This window comes from Mangifera indica, chromosome 20 (genome assembly GCF_011075055.1).
Source record: "Mangifera indica cultivar Alphonso chromosome 20, CATAS_Mindica_2.1, whole genome shotgun sequence".
In the NCBI taxonomy this organism is placed as follows: Eukaryota; Viridiplantae; Streptophyta; class Magnoliopsida; order Sapindales; family Anacardiaceae; genus Mangifera; species Mangifera indica.
Window position 1 is genome coordinate 5,329,994 of NC_058156.1, and position 15,431 is coordinate 5,345,424.

The 15,431-nt window shown below is 34.4% G+C and overlaps 2 protein-coding genes across 2 annotated transcripts; both read right to left on the bottom strand.

Annotated features, from left to right (window-relative positions):
• Positions 1–11,297: 11,297 nt before the first annotated feature.
• LOC123204066 (60S ribosomal protein L17-2-like) lies at positions 11,298–13,420 on the bottom strand. Its single transcript, XM_044620613.1, has 7 exons — positions 13,314–13,420; positions 13,119–13,155; positions 12,935–12,975; positions 12,031–12,261; positions 11,824–11,926; positions 11,670–11,737; positions 11,298–11,484 (listed from the first exon to the last, which is right to left on the bottom strand). Exons 1-7 carry the CDS (start codon positions 13,314–13,316, stop codon positions 11,440–11,442), a joined length of 528 nt encoding a protein of 175 aa, XP_044476548.1. The 5' UTR covers positions 13,317–13,420; the 3' UTR covers positions 11,298–11,439.
• A 903-nt stretch (positions 13,421–14,323) lies between these two features.
• On the bottom strand, positions 14,324–14,983 carry LOC123203823. The gene has a single exon (XM_044620266.1). The coding sequence runs from the start codon at positions 14,935–14,937 to the stop codon at positions 14,374–14,376; it is 564 nt and encodes a 187-aa protein (XP_044476201.1). The 5' UTR covers positions 14,938–14,983; the 3' UTR covers positions 14,324–14,373.
• Positions 14,984–15,431: the final 448 nt, after the last annotated feature.

Below are 15,431 nucleotides of genomic sequence, written 5' to 3' on the forward strand. Positions count from 1 at the left end.
GTAAGATGCCCTGTCCCAAATGGGACGTTAGTTCCTATTATTGTCTCATGTCTGTACTTATAAGACTAAAGCTTTTTGGAATTTTTTTACAAAATGATCAGAAACAGCTATCCTAAGTTAAAGGCAGTCATCCCATACTGAAAGACTACCATAGAATGCTTGTTTCTTCTCTAATGCAATCATAAGCAAAATTATGATGGTTAAGAAAGTTAACACATTAGGACGTCCATCCCTATAACAGTCCCTTGCCCGCCTGCTTATGTTTCAAGATGTCCATCCTGAAAAAAGGGATGCCCATCCCTCGAGTGGCATGTTTTAAGAATTCAACTATTGGACTACTATTTCGACACAAACAAAGTAAGGATGTATAAAAGGACGCCCATCTTTCAGAGGAGGACACCCGTCCATCCATGTTTTCATGACTAAAACATCATTTTCACAAGTCAACTACTAGCAAAATCATTCCAATAGATCTTTCAAGTCTCAAGGGTATATAAACAAGTTGGATTAAAGTCAAAAGGGTTAGAGAACATATTAAAAGAATTCAAGAATCATCATCTCAATCTCAAAGCTTTTAATCTCTTTCCAAAAAGCAAAAAAACAAAATCATATCTTTAAGAGAAACACTTGTATAAATTAGTAAAATCAACTTATTAGAGGCATATTCTACTTCTAAATCTTGTTTTTAATTATGCTTGGGTAAAATCCTCCATCACTATTGTAAAAGGACGTAATCTTGATTCTTGATTCAACTAGTATAATTTGGAAGTAATTCGAATGGAAACTTCAAGCCGGTTGCTTAAAAAAGTAAACGTATGAGGCTTAGGTTGAAAAAACTCTAAACCATTCTAAAAATTCTGAGCATTCTTTAAACTCCGTTTTTTATTTTATACTTTGGTTAATTATTTGATTGTTGTTTATGTAAATTTGATTAAAGATTTCATTTAGTAATTTTGTGATTAATTTTTTAATAATCCTATTCAAACCCTTCCCCCCCTCCCCCCTCCTCCTCTCTTTTTTCTAGGATTAATTTGTCGTTAGGGGTTTTTCAAATTAGTTTTTCTAAGATTTCACCCACTAACAATAGTTATCATGGGATTTGGTCCCCACTATTTGATTACAAGAGATTTTTGTGTATTATGCCTTTCTAAGGCTGGAAATACAATTGTTGCTCACTTTGTTCCTTTAAGAAATAAGATAAAAGCTTTGTAAGAGTGACAGTGTACAATATAAGTAAGAAGAATTAGCTTATGGTTTGCTCAATAATTTCTCTAACCCTTCTTCACTTGAATCTTGCTCTATTCATAGCAAAAATATGACTTGAAACATAATAAAGCCATAGCAAATGAAATTTTGGCCATTAGAAATTGAGAGAGACATTTTTCTCTAAAAATCTACACATGAATGGTCCGGACATCATTTTGGAATGGTTGGTAGCAATGATTATGGCTAAAGGTCAACCTCAGTTAGACCTCCTAATAGTCAACAATAAATGTTCCCATCATATGGTACAAATCAATACAACTATATGCACCGATCATTCATGCTCTTTCATCCTTGTTCTCAAAAATTCTAGAAGGGTTAATAGGATAAGTAACGAACAGATGAGCAACTTGCATATTAAGTAATTTTTGCATTGTAAACGGTTAGTATGCTTGTACGGATGGTTGATACACTTTTGTTGACTTTTGCTTGCTCAGTTCTTAACTTTGACTTCGTTGACTTAAAGCGAAAAATCAATGTACTAGGTAATCACCTCATTCCATGGTAGAAAAAGGTAATGAACAATCAATACACTTTTAGTACCAATCGTTACTTACCAATTGGAATTCTTCTAAAATTCCAAAGGTATGAACGACATTGAGAATAAGTGATGCACTACTTGGCTACCAAGTAAGCTTTTGCTTTATACCAATTGTTCATCCTTGACTACCAATCATTCCTTATTGGATTGTTAGGGCACAATCTATGTTTAGGGTGAAAGCTAAGGTGGGTCTAAGGTGATCTGAGGCGTGAGATGCATGCATTTTAGATGTCATAAAGTCGTTATTAGGGGACATCATTAGTACATACTTCCTGCATCATATTCACAATAAGCACCTGCTCATAGTAGAGCCTATTTATGATTGTGTTCAATAATCTAATAGTGGTATAGGTTAATGGATTACATAGCAAGCACTTACATGGCTAAAGTATCAAATCCCTATAATCGATCCAATTCGATTAACCTAGTATACAACTATAGGACATAGCTTCCAAATGATGACACTTTCACTTAGAAATGTTATGGTCACACTTGTTAGGGATCCAAGGAGTGGTTCTTAAGTGATCTAGCAAGACATAGTTTAACCTGAGAGTAATGATATATAGTCTAGAAGTTCTTAAATTCAATATGAGTTACATATATAAGATGTAAGATGCATAATCATCCTAATAAGAGTTTACGGCTAAACTTCAGATGATAGAGTTACAATGAGTTGAGCCAAAGGTATTTTAAGGATTATGAAAAAGTTAGTAATAGAGTCTTACTTACTAAGTGATATCACTCATTCCCGTACTTATATATATACAGATACAAGTGTTCGTGATGGTTGCAAGGTGAGTGACAGTTAACAATCATAGAGCAATAAAAGACATTTTTGTCATGCATGTTTATTGTTTAGTTTATGTTTTAGAGTTTTACATTGATGGTATGTATTCAACTACACATTGTTAATGTTAAAGTTTGAGATTCATGTTCACATTCATGACATCTTTTGTTATGTTTATACACATCTTTAGTAAAAGAGACCTTAGTAATTTTATCGTTGAAGGTTGGAGTGAATGCCGATGATATTAGAGTTACTATGCTAATCACAGTGAAGGTAACAATGAACTTTAGAATTCATGGAAAAGGTACTCTTTTCTATTTTTTATGCCATGATACTGAGTCTATTATAAGTGTTGGGTCTAAGACTAAGCCAAATGACTCTTCAAAGATGATGGAAATCAAAGCTTTTAGTGGTAAGTTAAATTGGTTTTAGTTCGAGTTTCAAATAGCATGTTTTACCATTGTTAGGTGTCAATTATGCAACTACAAGTCAAATAGATCTTTACCCATATTTGAAATGCCTGTCTTTAAGTCAACTGAACTGATATTTGGATGTTTACAAGGTTTGTAACATGGTAAAACAATCTAAAAGGGTTTTTTTGGCACAACCACTAGAGGCTATATTTTTGCATCTTAAGGAATTTCTTTTTCTTTTATAGAGTGGCATCATTTATATATATTGATAACACCATTAATTGTTATTATTTTGATTTCTAATTCCCTTATGATGTGTAGAAATTTAATTCAATTTGATGGAATTACTTATCTTTTTGCATTTAGGAAGCTTTGAGCATTTTTTGAGTAAGTTGGGCCAAAAACATGAAAAATTGGAGTAGACCTGTTAATCTACAAATTTCGTGATGCTGACTAGGCGTGGGCACGTGAAATGACGAAAGCAGAATTCATAAATTAAATCTGGACATCTAGATCAGCTGTAAAGGTCCACAAAGTATCAAGATTTGCTTCCTAGAAAAGGGATAATTACTAGCTGGAAAAGAGAATTAATTGAGATAGATAAGGAAGGATATACATTAAAATACATATCTTTTCCTTTCTTTTTGGGAAGATATGTATTACTTTTGCTTGGTTGGATTAGAAGATTAGGATTGACTTTTATTTTCTAGATTTTTAGTAGGGAGATAATATACATACTTTTATTTTTATTAGGGAATGATTCATCATTGTAATTGGAGGACTAGAAAGCAAAATATGGTTTACAATGGCTGAATATTTTCTCTTGGTTGAAAGGATCTGAAACCATGGAACTACAATGATTGTGAGATTTATTTTTGTTCTTTAATGCATTTTTTTAATTATTCAAGTATTGATTATCTTTCTGAATTATTTTTCATGATCGTGTTGGTTGATTCTAAGGTACGCGATTAGTTTATCAATTAATATAATCTACTGCTAGTTTAGATGTTGAATCTGTAATTGTTCAATCCATCTAATCGAAGTGGGAACTAGGTTTATCATTTGTTGCGTCAGAAACTGCAAATCCTAAGAAAATAATCAACTGGATTAAATGCAACGTCGTATGTTTGTGTTGTCTTGCTTCGTTGGTCTTTCTAATTCATAATGCTATTGTTTAATTAAATTCGAAATCGTATCCTAATTATTAATCAATAAGGGTTAATTGGAATACATGTTTTTGATTAATTAATCATAAGAAAAGACAGATAAATTTAATACCACAACGAATATTTGAGTAATTAATTTGATATTTTTGGTTTCGATGATCAATCGTAGTTCCAATGGTGGATGTGACCGTAAACCAAGGTTTGTTTAATTAATTATTTGTTTTAGATTATTTCACTGAATTTTTATTTATTATTTTTAATTAGAATTTGTATTCAATTCAAAACCCCTCTTATTTCCTTGTTTCGATTTATTTGTGACGATATACTAATCAAAGCTCTTTGAGGGAACAATCTCTACTTTCCTTTACTACATTTTTGTTACAGGAATTTAGAATTTTAATTTGGGTGTCGACGACAGCACGTACCATAAATTATTGGTCATTTTTGCTTCTAATTAAGAAGGTGACCATGAGAGACTGATTATGTAAGTTAATCATTCAAGATTATGATATTATAAATATTTTAACGTTATTTACAAATGAATAATTTTGTTATTAGGTGGAAGATTTGTCAGCAAGACAGATGCATGAAAAAAATACTTGAAGTTATACGTCCCTGAAATTGCTTAGTTGTTGTAACATAATTTTTGCTAGATTTTCTTTATCAACATTATTGTTTGTTTTACCAGAGATAAGACACATTATATAGCTTTGAGTAATAAGTTTCATTTTGGATATAAGCGAAGTAAATTTCTATTCTTACTTCCTGGGATCATATGGAGGATTACATATTCTAGTTAAGGAACTGTGTATTTAGTACATAACAAAAATTAATACTATACATAGGGATCCATGATACAGTATTCAAAGAAAATAATTAGTTGACAGTATTGGTAATCAAAATATGTTACTAATCAAGGCAACTAAGAAACTACAGGTGAAAATATGTTAAGGCTCGGGTTTACGTAAGGAAGAAAAATAGAAAGGGAGTAAGAGAGACAAATGGCAATAGATCAAGAGAGACACTTGGAATGCACAAGGTTAAGAGTAATACAACTTATGGCAGCCATTCGAGAGTTATACAACAAGAAGAAGAAAGCATAAGTGTCTATACACAAGTTCCACATCAGCTCAAAGAAGGTGCATTAACATACCAACAAAATTGAAGGATCGCAAATATAGTCAAGGCTGATGTGGCAACATAAGAGGAAAGGTGTGAAGAATGGGAAAACAAGCATGATATAAAGGGGGGAAGGTTAAGAGGAAAAAAAGGTAGGAAAAATAACATGAATTAAGGAGGGGACCAAGCTCTAGAGAGCTAGTAGGTTCTTCATGAATGCTCAACGATACCAAGAAAATTGGTTATTTTTGTTGAATCAATTGTTGTTAATTAGCATCTTGTTGGTAGTAAATTTTAAAATTGTAGTGGTTGAATTGTTATTTGAGAACAACATTAATCAATACAAATTTTCATTCTAATTTCCATTCCAATTGTTGTGTTTTAATTACATTGTTTGTGAATTACAATAGATCGATACATGCAAATGTAGGTTGGTTGTCTGGAGACTATATCATTTGGTATCAAAGCATGACGAGAATGGAATCAAGGGTGGATGGGATTGAAAAAGAGATGACAAAGATGAAAAGAAGAGTGGAAGAGATAACTAATGACATGAAAAAAATGAGTTCTCATATAGAAAAAATGGAGACAAACATGGAAACTATTAAGGAATTTTTGCAGGAATTACGGGAGTTGGCAATAGGTCGTGATGAAAGAGACAAGGGTAAGGCACCAGCGGGTCACAAACCCTCATCCTTGTACCAACCTCTACTTGGAGTGCCACTAGTACCTCCGACAACACCATTTGAGGAAATAGCTAAAGGTAGAGAAACTCAAACCATTAGAGTTGTGGAATGAGAGATGAATGGCGAAAACCAATAAGACCTTCAATATTGTCATTTGGAACTACCGTTATTCAATGGAGACAAGGTGCTCAATTGGATTTTGAAAGTTGAATGATACTTCTAATTAAATAGGTTGACGGAAGCAAAAAAGCTTACTACGATTGGGTTTTGTATGGAAGGTGATACATTGCATTAGTTATAGTGGAAGGAGAAGCATCAGCCGTTCTCAAATGTGGAAGAATTTAAGAGTAAAGTGATGGACCATTTTCCACCCCCTAATGAGTGAATAGAAGAGGAAGAGTTGTTCGTACTCTGACAGACTGGTTCGATGTAAGAATTCAAGAGTTAATTCGAGTTACTCTCAATAGTAGTAAATAGGTTATCGGAAGAGACGATGAGGACCGTCTTTATAAATAGACTATTAGACAAAATTAGAATGGAAGTCAAGATGTTCTACCCTAGGACAGTGGTTGAGACGATGAATAGAGCCCGTCAAGTGAAAAAGAAAAATATCTTTATAAATGAGAAATATGTTACCCGACCCAGAAAAACTCAACCCAAAACCCAAACCAATCCAAGTCATTGGGTCTACTCATCACATAGCAACCCAATTTTCATAACAACCAACCTATCCCCCAACCATGGTCGACCCAATAATTCTACCCAAAACCATTGTTCAAATGCATCTAACACCTCAGGCCACCAAATTGCAACCAGCCTAAACATTAATCCAGCTTATGGCCTAAGCTGTAACCTAAATTAATATTGCCCAAATAATGAAAGTCAACAAAACGCATACCAAAATCATCAAATCCTTAATCCTACTATAAAACCAATGACTAGTTCAAGGGTTTCCACTTCATTTTTGAGGAGGAACGACAATTTCTGATGACTTTCTCATGAATAGTACCACTCTAAGGTCAAGAAAAGTCTCTATTTTAGATGTGTTGAGAAATTCATTCCTGGGCACCGTTGTTGTTTTAGACAATTAAGGGTAATGATTTCCAGCAAAGAGGAATTAGCGAAAGAAAAAGAAGTAGGAGAAGAGGAGGTACCAGCAACAGACAAGGAAATGAAAGTTAGTTTAAACACGAGTTCTGTAATGGGCCTCGATTCACTGAAGATGATGAACTGATAGGGGAGGTGTACGACAGGCAAGTCTTGCTACTGATCGATAGTGGAGTTACCCACAATTTTCTATTTAAAAAGTTAGTAACCGAATTGAGAATTTCCATTCAAGCTGTTAAGTATTTTGTGGTATTAAGAGATAAGAGAAGAGTCAGAGGAATAGGCAAGTGTGAAGATGTGGAGCTAAAACTGGTAGACCTCGCCATCAAGTAAAATTTTCTGTCTTTTCGATTAGATGGATTGGATGTAATCTTAAGGTAGATTGGTTGAATCGGTTAGGAGAGGTGAAAATCAATTGGAAGACTCAAACCATAAAGTTTTGGTAAGAAGGAAAAAGTGTTGTATTGTATGGGAATACATCATTAAAAAGACTAGAGACGTCTCTCAAAGCCTTGTTCAAATTGGCTTATAAGGGAGGGAATGGTTTTTGGGTGGAATTGGAATCTAAGGAAGGCCAAAGTGTAAATGGGCACATAACTTCTGCTAGATATCACAAGGTTATTAAAAGAGTTTGAAGATTTATTTAAGGAGCCAAAAAACTTGCCCCCACAGTGGTGTTAAAACCATGTGATCAGGTTGTTGAAGGGAGCTTAACCATAAACCCTAGGCCCAATAAGTGCCTATATTATCAGAAAACTAAAATTGAGAACATCACACATGAAATGCTAGTTGCTAGGGTGATTCGACCTAATGTTAGCCCATTCTCGAGCCATGTCATACTAGTTCGAAAGAAAGACGAGGGTTGGCAGTTTTATGTTAACTATCGTGCACTTAACCGGTTTACTATTCCTAATAAGTTTCCTATTCCTATTATCAATGAACTATTGGATGAATTGAATGGAGCGGAGGTGTTTAGTAAACCTGACTTGAAATTTGGATATCATCAAATCCAGGTATAGGAAGAGGACATTGAAAAAAAGGACATTAAAAACTCCTAAAGGTTATTACGAGTTCATGGTTATGTCATTCGAGTTGACAATTGCTTTTACCATGTTCCAAAGTTTGATGAACAAAATTTTTAGACCACATTTGCGCTAGTTTGTCTTGGTTTTCTTCAATGATATCTTTGTCTACAGTAAGGATTTTCAGCAGCATCTCTAGCATTTGTGGACAGGACTATGGATTTTACGGAATCACCAACTAGTCGTTAACAAGAAGAAGTGTTCATTTGGGCAGAATCATATCGAATATCTTGGTCATATCGTGTCTAAAGGAGGAGTTGAGGTTGTCCCAAAAAAATTTGAGGACATAATAGCGTGACCAGTACCTCAAAATCTATGTGACTTGAGGGACTTCCTTGGTTTAACTGGGTATTATCATCGATTTGTATAGGGGTACAAGAAGATTGTTGAACCATTGACTTGCTTGCTAAAAAAAAATACTTTTCAATGGACAACAACATCTCAGAGGGCATTTAAAGCTTTGAAGAATGTTATGGTTTCAGTTCTAGTTTTAATTGTTCCTAATTTCTTGAAAGAATTTGTAATTAAGATGGATGTATCAAGCTCGGGGTTAGGGGTTATATTGATGCAAAAAGGTCAACCTATTGCTTCTATGAGTAAGGTCGTTTCACTTTAAAACCAAGGAAAATCTGTTTGTGAAAGGAATTTATGGCAATCATTCTAGCTCTCCAAAAATAGCATCATTACCTTCTAGGGTTGTATTTTAAGGTTTGTACTTATTAACGTAGCCTTTGGTTCCTCATCGAACCAAAGATATGGGCCACGATCAGCAAAAATAGATAGTAAAGATGTTTGGATTCGATTTCGAGATCATATGCAGGCCAAGGTGTGAAAATAAAGTTGCTGATACATTATCTCACAATCCAAATTTTTCTAACTCTTTGTGGGCTATGTCAGTTATTCAAGTCTAGGGGATTGGCAGTATTTTACAAGAGGTAGAGAGAGAAGAGACGTTGTAGAGAATAATTCAAGATATAATCCTCAATCCCATTCTTACAAAGTGTATTCTTTGGCAGGGGAGTCCTACTATATCAAGGCAAGTTAGTAATTCCTAAGCAATCCTAATACATTCCTCAACTATTGATTGAATTTCATTCCATTGCATATGGAGGCCATTCAGGTTACTTTAGAATTTTCAAGCGACTGGCTTCTATAATTTACTAGAAGGGCATGAAAGATGACATTAAAAGATTTGTTGTCGAGTGCGAAGTCTGCTAGTGCATGAAATACCAAGCTGTGTCACTTGCATGTCTATTTCAGCCCTTGTCAATTCCATCGAAAATTTGGGAAGAGTTATCTATGGATTTTATTTTGGGGTTGCCAAAAGCCAAAGGGCTTAGTGTCATTCTAGTAGTGGTGAACAAGATGTCAAAGTACAACAATTTTATTCTGATTCGACACCCTTTCACAACTAAGGATGTAGCTAACATATTCATTAGAGAAATAGTGTGCCTTCATGGCTTTCCCATCTTCACAATCTTAGACCAAGATCGTATTTTTATGAGCCAATTTTGGTAGGAGATCTTCAGGGCAGCTAATACTTAGTTGGAATACAATTTCGCATAGCATCCTCAAACGAATGGCCAACAGAGGTTGTCAATCAATGCCTCGAAACCTACCTTCGTTGTTTTGGTGCATGGTAACCACAACCTTGGCCCAAATGGTTAGCTTGGGCTGAATTTTGGTACAATAGTTCTCATCACTCTTCCGTTGGTATGACTCCATTTATAGTTGTTTACGGACGTGAACCCCCTACTCTTCTTTGATGGGTTGATGAGAATTCGAAGGTTGAAGCAATAGAACAACTGATTTGGGAAAGGAATTCAATATTGGATGAGTTGAAACATAACTTGATGAAGGCGCAAGAGAAGATGAAGTTCTCAATAGAAAAACACCACCAAGATGTCCAACTTTAGGTTGCAGACCATGTATTCCTGAAGCTCTAGCCTTATCGTCTTCGCTCCTTGGCAACGAGATCAAATGAAAAGCTTTGACCCCAATTTTATGGGCCCTATGATGTATTCAAACATGTGGGGCCAGTTGCTTATAAACTCAAGTTACCTGTATTAGCTAAGATACATTTTGTCTTTTATGTTTCACAATTGAAGAAACAGTCGGGTCTGACAATAGTTTGTCATCCACTCCCTGAAAGGTTGTAGGAAGACCTGGAATTGCGAACCTATCCTAAAGTGGTGTTAGATCATCGTTATTTTGTTAATGGAGATCTGGAATTACTCATCAAATAGAGGGAGTTACCAAACCATGACAATAGTTGGGAGGCCTATACTAGGCTTAAAGACATTTTCCCTACCTTGCACCTTGAGGACTAGGTGTCTTTCGATGGGCAGGGTATTGTTAGGGCTCAAGTTTACGTAAGGAAGAAAAATAAGAAGGGAGCAGGGGAGACAAATGGCAATGGATCAAGAGGGAGACTTGGAATACACTAGGTTAAGAGTAATACAACTTATGACAACCATTTGGGAGTTATACAAGAAGGTGAAGAAAGTACAGGTGTTTATACACGAGTTCCACTTCAACTCAAAGAAGGTTCATCAACATCCCAATAGAATGGGGGGACCGTAATTATACTGAAGGCTGATGTGGCAGCACAAGAGGGGAGGTGTGAAGAAGGGAAAAACAAGCATGATAAAAAGGGGGAAGGGGAGGAGAAAAAAAGGTAGGGAAAAATAACATGAATTAGGAAGGGGACCAAGCTCTAGAGAGCTGGTAGATTCTTGGTGAATGCTCAGCGACACCAATGAAATTGGTTATTTTTGTTTAATCAATTGCTGTGGATCTTAGCACCTTGTTGGTAGTAAACTTAAGAATTGTAGTGGCTGAATTGTTATTTGAGAACAATATTAATCAATACAAATTTCCATTCCAATTTCCATTCCGATTGTTGTGTTTTAATTACATTGCTTGTGAATTACAATAGATCCATACATGCACGTGTAGGTTGGTTGTCTGGAGACTATCAAAATACAGTTCAAAGAACAAGGAACTCAGAAAAAGCCACACATTATCGTTTATTATAATGCCACCAAAAATTCCTCTGGGAGGTAAATCATGTTAACCCATCAATTTGCACAGCAGAAAAAAAAAAAAAAAACTAAATACTAAACAAAAAAACTTCCCAAAACAATTATGATATAATGAAACTTCAAAGTTCACAATACGCTATCAAGAGTACAAAAGCAAAAATTTTGTAATGGTACTACAGAAATGAAAAAAGAAAAACAGTTCAAGACTCGCCATTCAAAAAGGGAGAACAACTAAGCAGCTGCCTTTGTTTTCCTTGGTGCCAACTGGGTCTCAGGCTGAAAAACAAATGAAGTGTATAAGATGCAATGTCCTAAAGTAGTAAGAATATTCAACAGAATCAACAATCTAAATGGGTTAAGAGAACACAGTAACAGAAACAAACGAGAAAGCACATGATAATTTCAACACAACTCCCTCCTTGCATAAAATTCTTACAACAAAATTATTTCTGAAAACACACCTCTTTCTTCACAGGTTCTTCCTTTTCCGAAAGAGTTAATTCAATGTGGCATGGGGAAGACATATATGCTGCCGAAAGTAATAACAGGTTAATATAAAGGAAATAAGTGTTTGGTAGGAAAAAAAATTCATTATACAATGGTAAGTGCACTCACGGTTAATTCTTCCATGTGCACGATACGTCCGACGCCTCTGCTTCTGAGCTTGATTCACTTGAATGTGAGAAATGTATAGAGCATCCACATCCAAGCCTTTCACCTAAAGAACACAATGGAAAAAAGTATAGTTAGTGCAGCAACAGCTGATGTATGGCAAACAATGAACAAAAAGTGGCTAGCAAATCAAGAACACATGATACATACCTCTGCATTACTCTCAGCATTCTTGAGCAAATCCAAAATGAATTTAGCAGATTTAACCGGCCACCGCCCTTGACCATTTGGTTGACGATTCTTAGCCTGTGCAGTTCGCCCAACTCCACCACAGAAGCGCCGGAATGGGATGGCTTGCTTGTGAGCCATAACATCCTCCAAGTACCTTTTGGCCTTGGTCAAAGGCAATTTCCGTAGAGCATGGGCTGTCTCCCTTGTATTCTGGAAAAACAAATGATATTGACTAAGAAATAGCATTCAAGCACTTTGCATAAATATATCATCCCTGCAATCATCACAGCACATGCAAAGCATATGGGTGTAGACATGGCCATTCTCTGTGGCACTAAAGAAAGTCTGTCACATATAGCAATATAGGCCTCAGGAAATTGATACATGGTGGGCTCTAGAATCCATGAAAATACAGAAAAAGAAAGAAAACAAATAGTAGACTTGAGAGCATGACCAATCCAAAAATATTAAATCACTCAACTGTACAACAAGGATGAACTTACAATTTTATTACACAACCTCAGCATCAGATTGAAACCACCAAAAAAATTTCATCATGAATTGTGAACATGGCTAACACAACTTCAATACTTGATTAATTCAGCAATCAATATATATATATATATATAAAAACCTAAGTTGCCATGCTAAAATCGAACTACATAAAAATTAGCTTATCCAGGAATTAATTATAGATGGAAAGGCCAAAATAAAACCAATTTGTATTGCTCCTCAGAAACTGTTGGTACAACTATGGCAACACACTAAACGTAAATCATGGCGTTACGCCTGGTGAAACCAATAATGTTATACGTACCATGAAAAATTAAATACAAATTATGATAGCAAAAAATAAGAAATGGTCAAATTTAGATCATCATACCTTGAAGTGGACACGGAGATCAGAACCCCTGGCTTTGCAGGCTGCAATATGGAAATTAAATAAAATACAAACCATTATTGAATTTTAAGCTGTCAAACAGAAGGATAAACGATATCATCTAATATAATCTTTCACAACCCCAGAAAACATTAAAGTTAAAAACTAGGAATGAAAGTAAACTTACACTTGGTGGGATTTTCGGGCTCTTTCGAATACTTCACCTATCAAGATAAACACATCCAATGAAAAGCCAATAAAAAAAAATAAAAAACAAAATCAAAGATATAAAAAGTAATTTTAATACATTTTGAAAAAAATTCATGCTCGCAAATATTTAAAAAAAAAAAAAAAGCCGTTAGAAAGAGGGGAATGTTATCACCATGTCTGCTGCAGATGCTACTCCGTTTTACGATCTTCAGCCGAGAAGAAATGCGGGTTATAACTGAAACCCTAGGGTTTATCTGCAAATTGGGCCTTCTTTTAGAATGATCTGGCCCAAACTTGACCATTACTGAGTTACAGTAGGTATTTGGGCTGGACTTTATTTAAAATCTTTCCTTCATCCAAATTGCCGACGGGAGGGTACTTTCTGTAAGAAACCAGAATGTTAAAAAAAAAAAAAAAAAAAGCAAGCAAAGAAAAGAATTTACTCGTGCTTTGGAGAACATTGTTCCCTTCGTGAGAACATTGTTCTTCGCCTATTATTATTGCATTAATCCAACATAACCAAGTAGAAATGCTTACATGTATATTTGCCTGTTTTGCTTTTTTCAGTTTCATATTCTGGTGTTGATATTCTTGCTGAAAGTTGGTAATGTTTTGAGAAATTCAGCAGGAGTAAGGTGAATACCAGGGAACAAAAGCTTATGATTCCGATTTCTGTTATTTTCCTTTGAGAAGCTTTAATTATTAGAGTTTTCTCTTGTTTGATGGTTTCTGCGTAACAAAAGGTTTACGCCGTACAGCTAGGTAGCACGGAAACGGAAACGTGGAAACGTGGAAACGGAAACGTGGAAACGTATTTCCTTAAAAAAGTAGGAAACGGAAACGTGGGGAAACTTGTAAATATAAAAAATATAGGGTTTTTTTATAAATATGAAATTTTTATAAAAAATACAATAACCTATATTTTAATTAAAAAAATACAACAATTGATTTTTTCCAACAAATTTAAAATAACATATAACAAAATAATTTTATACCAAAAATAAATTACAAATTCAAGTTCTTGAAACATGTATATATAAATTAAATCAATACTTATATATTCATCTTTTAAAATGGAAAATATACATGTATATAAATCAATATATTTTATCACAATGTAAATAAATCAACCTACAAACTCAATATTATTTCATCAAAATAATAATTTCCAAGGGTCAATATCAAAGTCATCAAATAAAATATAATAAAAAATTTTTAAAATAGTAAAATATTTATTGTATTTTCTCTATTTGATCATTCTCTTTATCCATTATGTCATTTGCATCTTCATCGAAAAAAACAGACTCCAATTCTGGTTTATCTAATGACAGGTTGGATAATTGAAGAACTCCCACATCTTCCATACTCCCAAAGTCATCTCCACCAACATCCCATATCTTCTCCTTACCATCATAATACTTAGAGTTAACCCTTGACAATAAACGAAGATTGTTATGAACAAAAACCAAATCTTCTGTACGTTTTGGAATTAATTTATTCCTTCTAATTGAATGAATAAAGGAATAAGTACTCCAATTTCTTTCACAACAAGAGGAGGAACTAGGTTGTCCAAGTACTCTGAATGCTAACTTTTGAAGCAATGGAGCATTTGAACCAAAACATGCCCACCATTTCATCGGTTCTGTATTAAATCTAGCACCAATTGAATCAGAATCTTCAAACGGTCCACTTTTGAGAGAGAAGTTAGCATACTCATCCAATGCTTTAAAACGCTCATCTTCAGAAAAGATCCTTCTAAAACATTTGTTCCTCTCAATAGATACTTCCCCATCCATATGAGGAGGCACTTTACCTTTACCTCCTTCAAGCCACTGTTCACTATAAAACCTTCACAAATAATAGATATATCAAATAGTTAACAAATTAATACCCAATTTAATAAATAAATATATCAAATAAGTATGAAAGAAATATATAATTCAATTAGATATTTACCTTGGATTCAATGAATGAGCTAGATAATGGAGTAGAGTATTACTTTTTGCCTAACGATCATAAAGAATACTATAGATCACTGAATAGAAAGGAGAATCTTGGGTAGAAAACTTTCCTTCATGTTCGTAAATAACTGATTTAACTTTTTCAATCATGGAATCCCAATTCTCATAAATCAAATGAAGACATGACTTATTTGTATCACACATTCGAATCATATCATAAATCGGTGCAGTAAAAACAAGAATGTAATTGACCTTTGCCCACCAATTCTCATCCAACACCTTATCACGAACAAATCTTGCTTTGCTTTGATCATCTTCTCTATATTGTC

What these genes read in the sequence shown, in the direction of transcription:
- LOC123204066 (XM_044620613.1), bottom strand. An exon ending in GCCCGAAAATCCCACCAAGT is followed by an intron (nt 12,976 to 13,118) that starts GTAAGTTTACTT and finishes TCCATATTGCAG; the next exon opens with CCTGCAAAGCCAGGGGTTCT. An exon ending in ATGCTGAGAGTAATGCAGAG is followed by an intron (nt 11,927 to 12,030) that starts GTATGTATCATG and finishes TGTGTTCTTTAG; the next exon opens with GTGAAAGGCTTGGATGTGGA.
- LOC123203823 (XM_044620266.1), bottom strand. Translation starts at nt 14,937, where the DNA reads ATGGATGGGGAAGTATCTATTGAGAGGAACAAATGTTTTAGAAGGATC.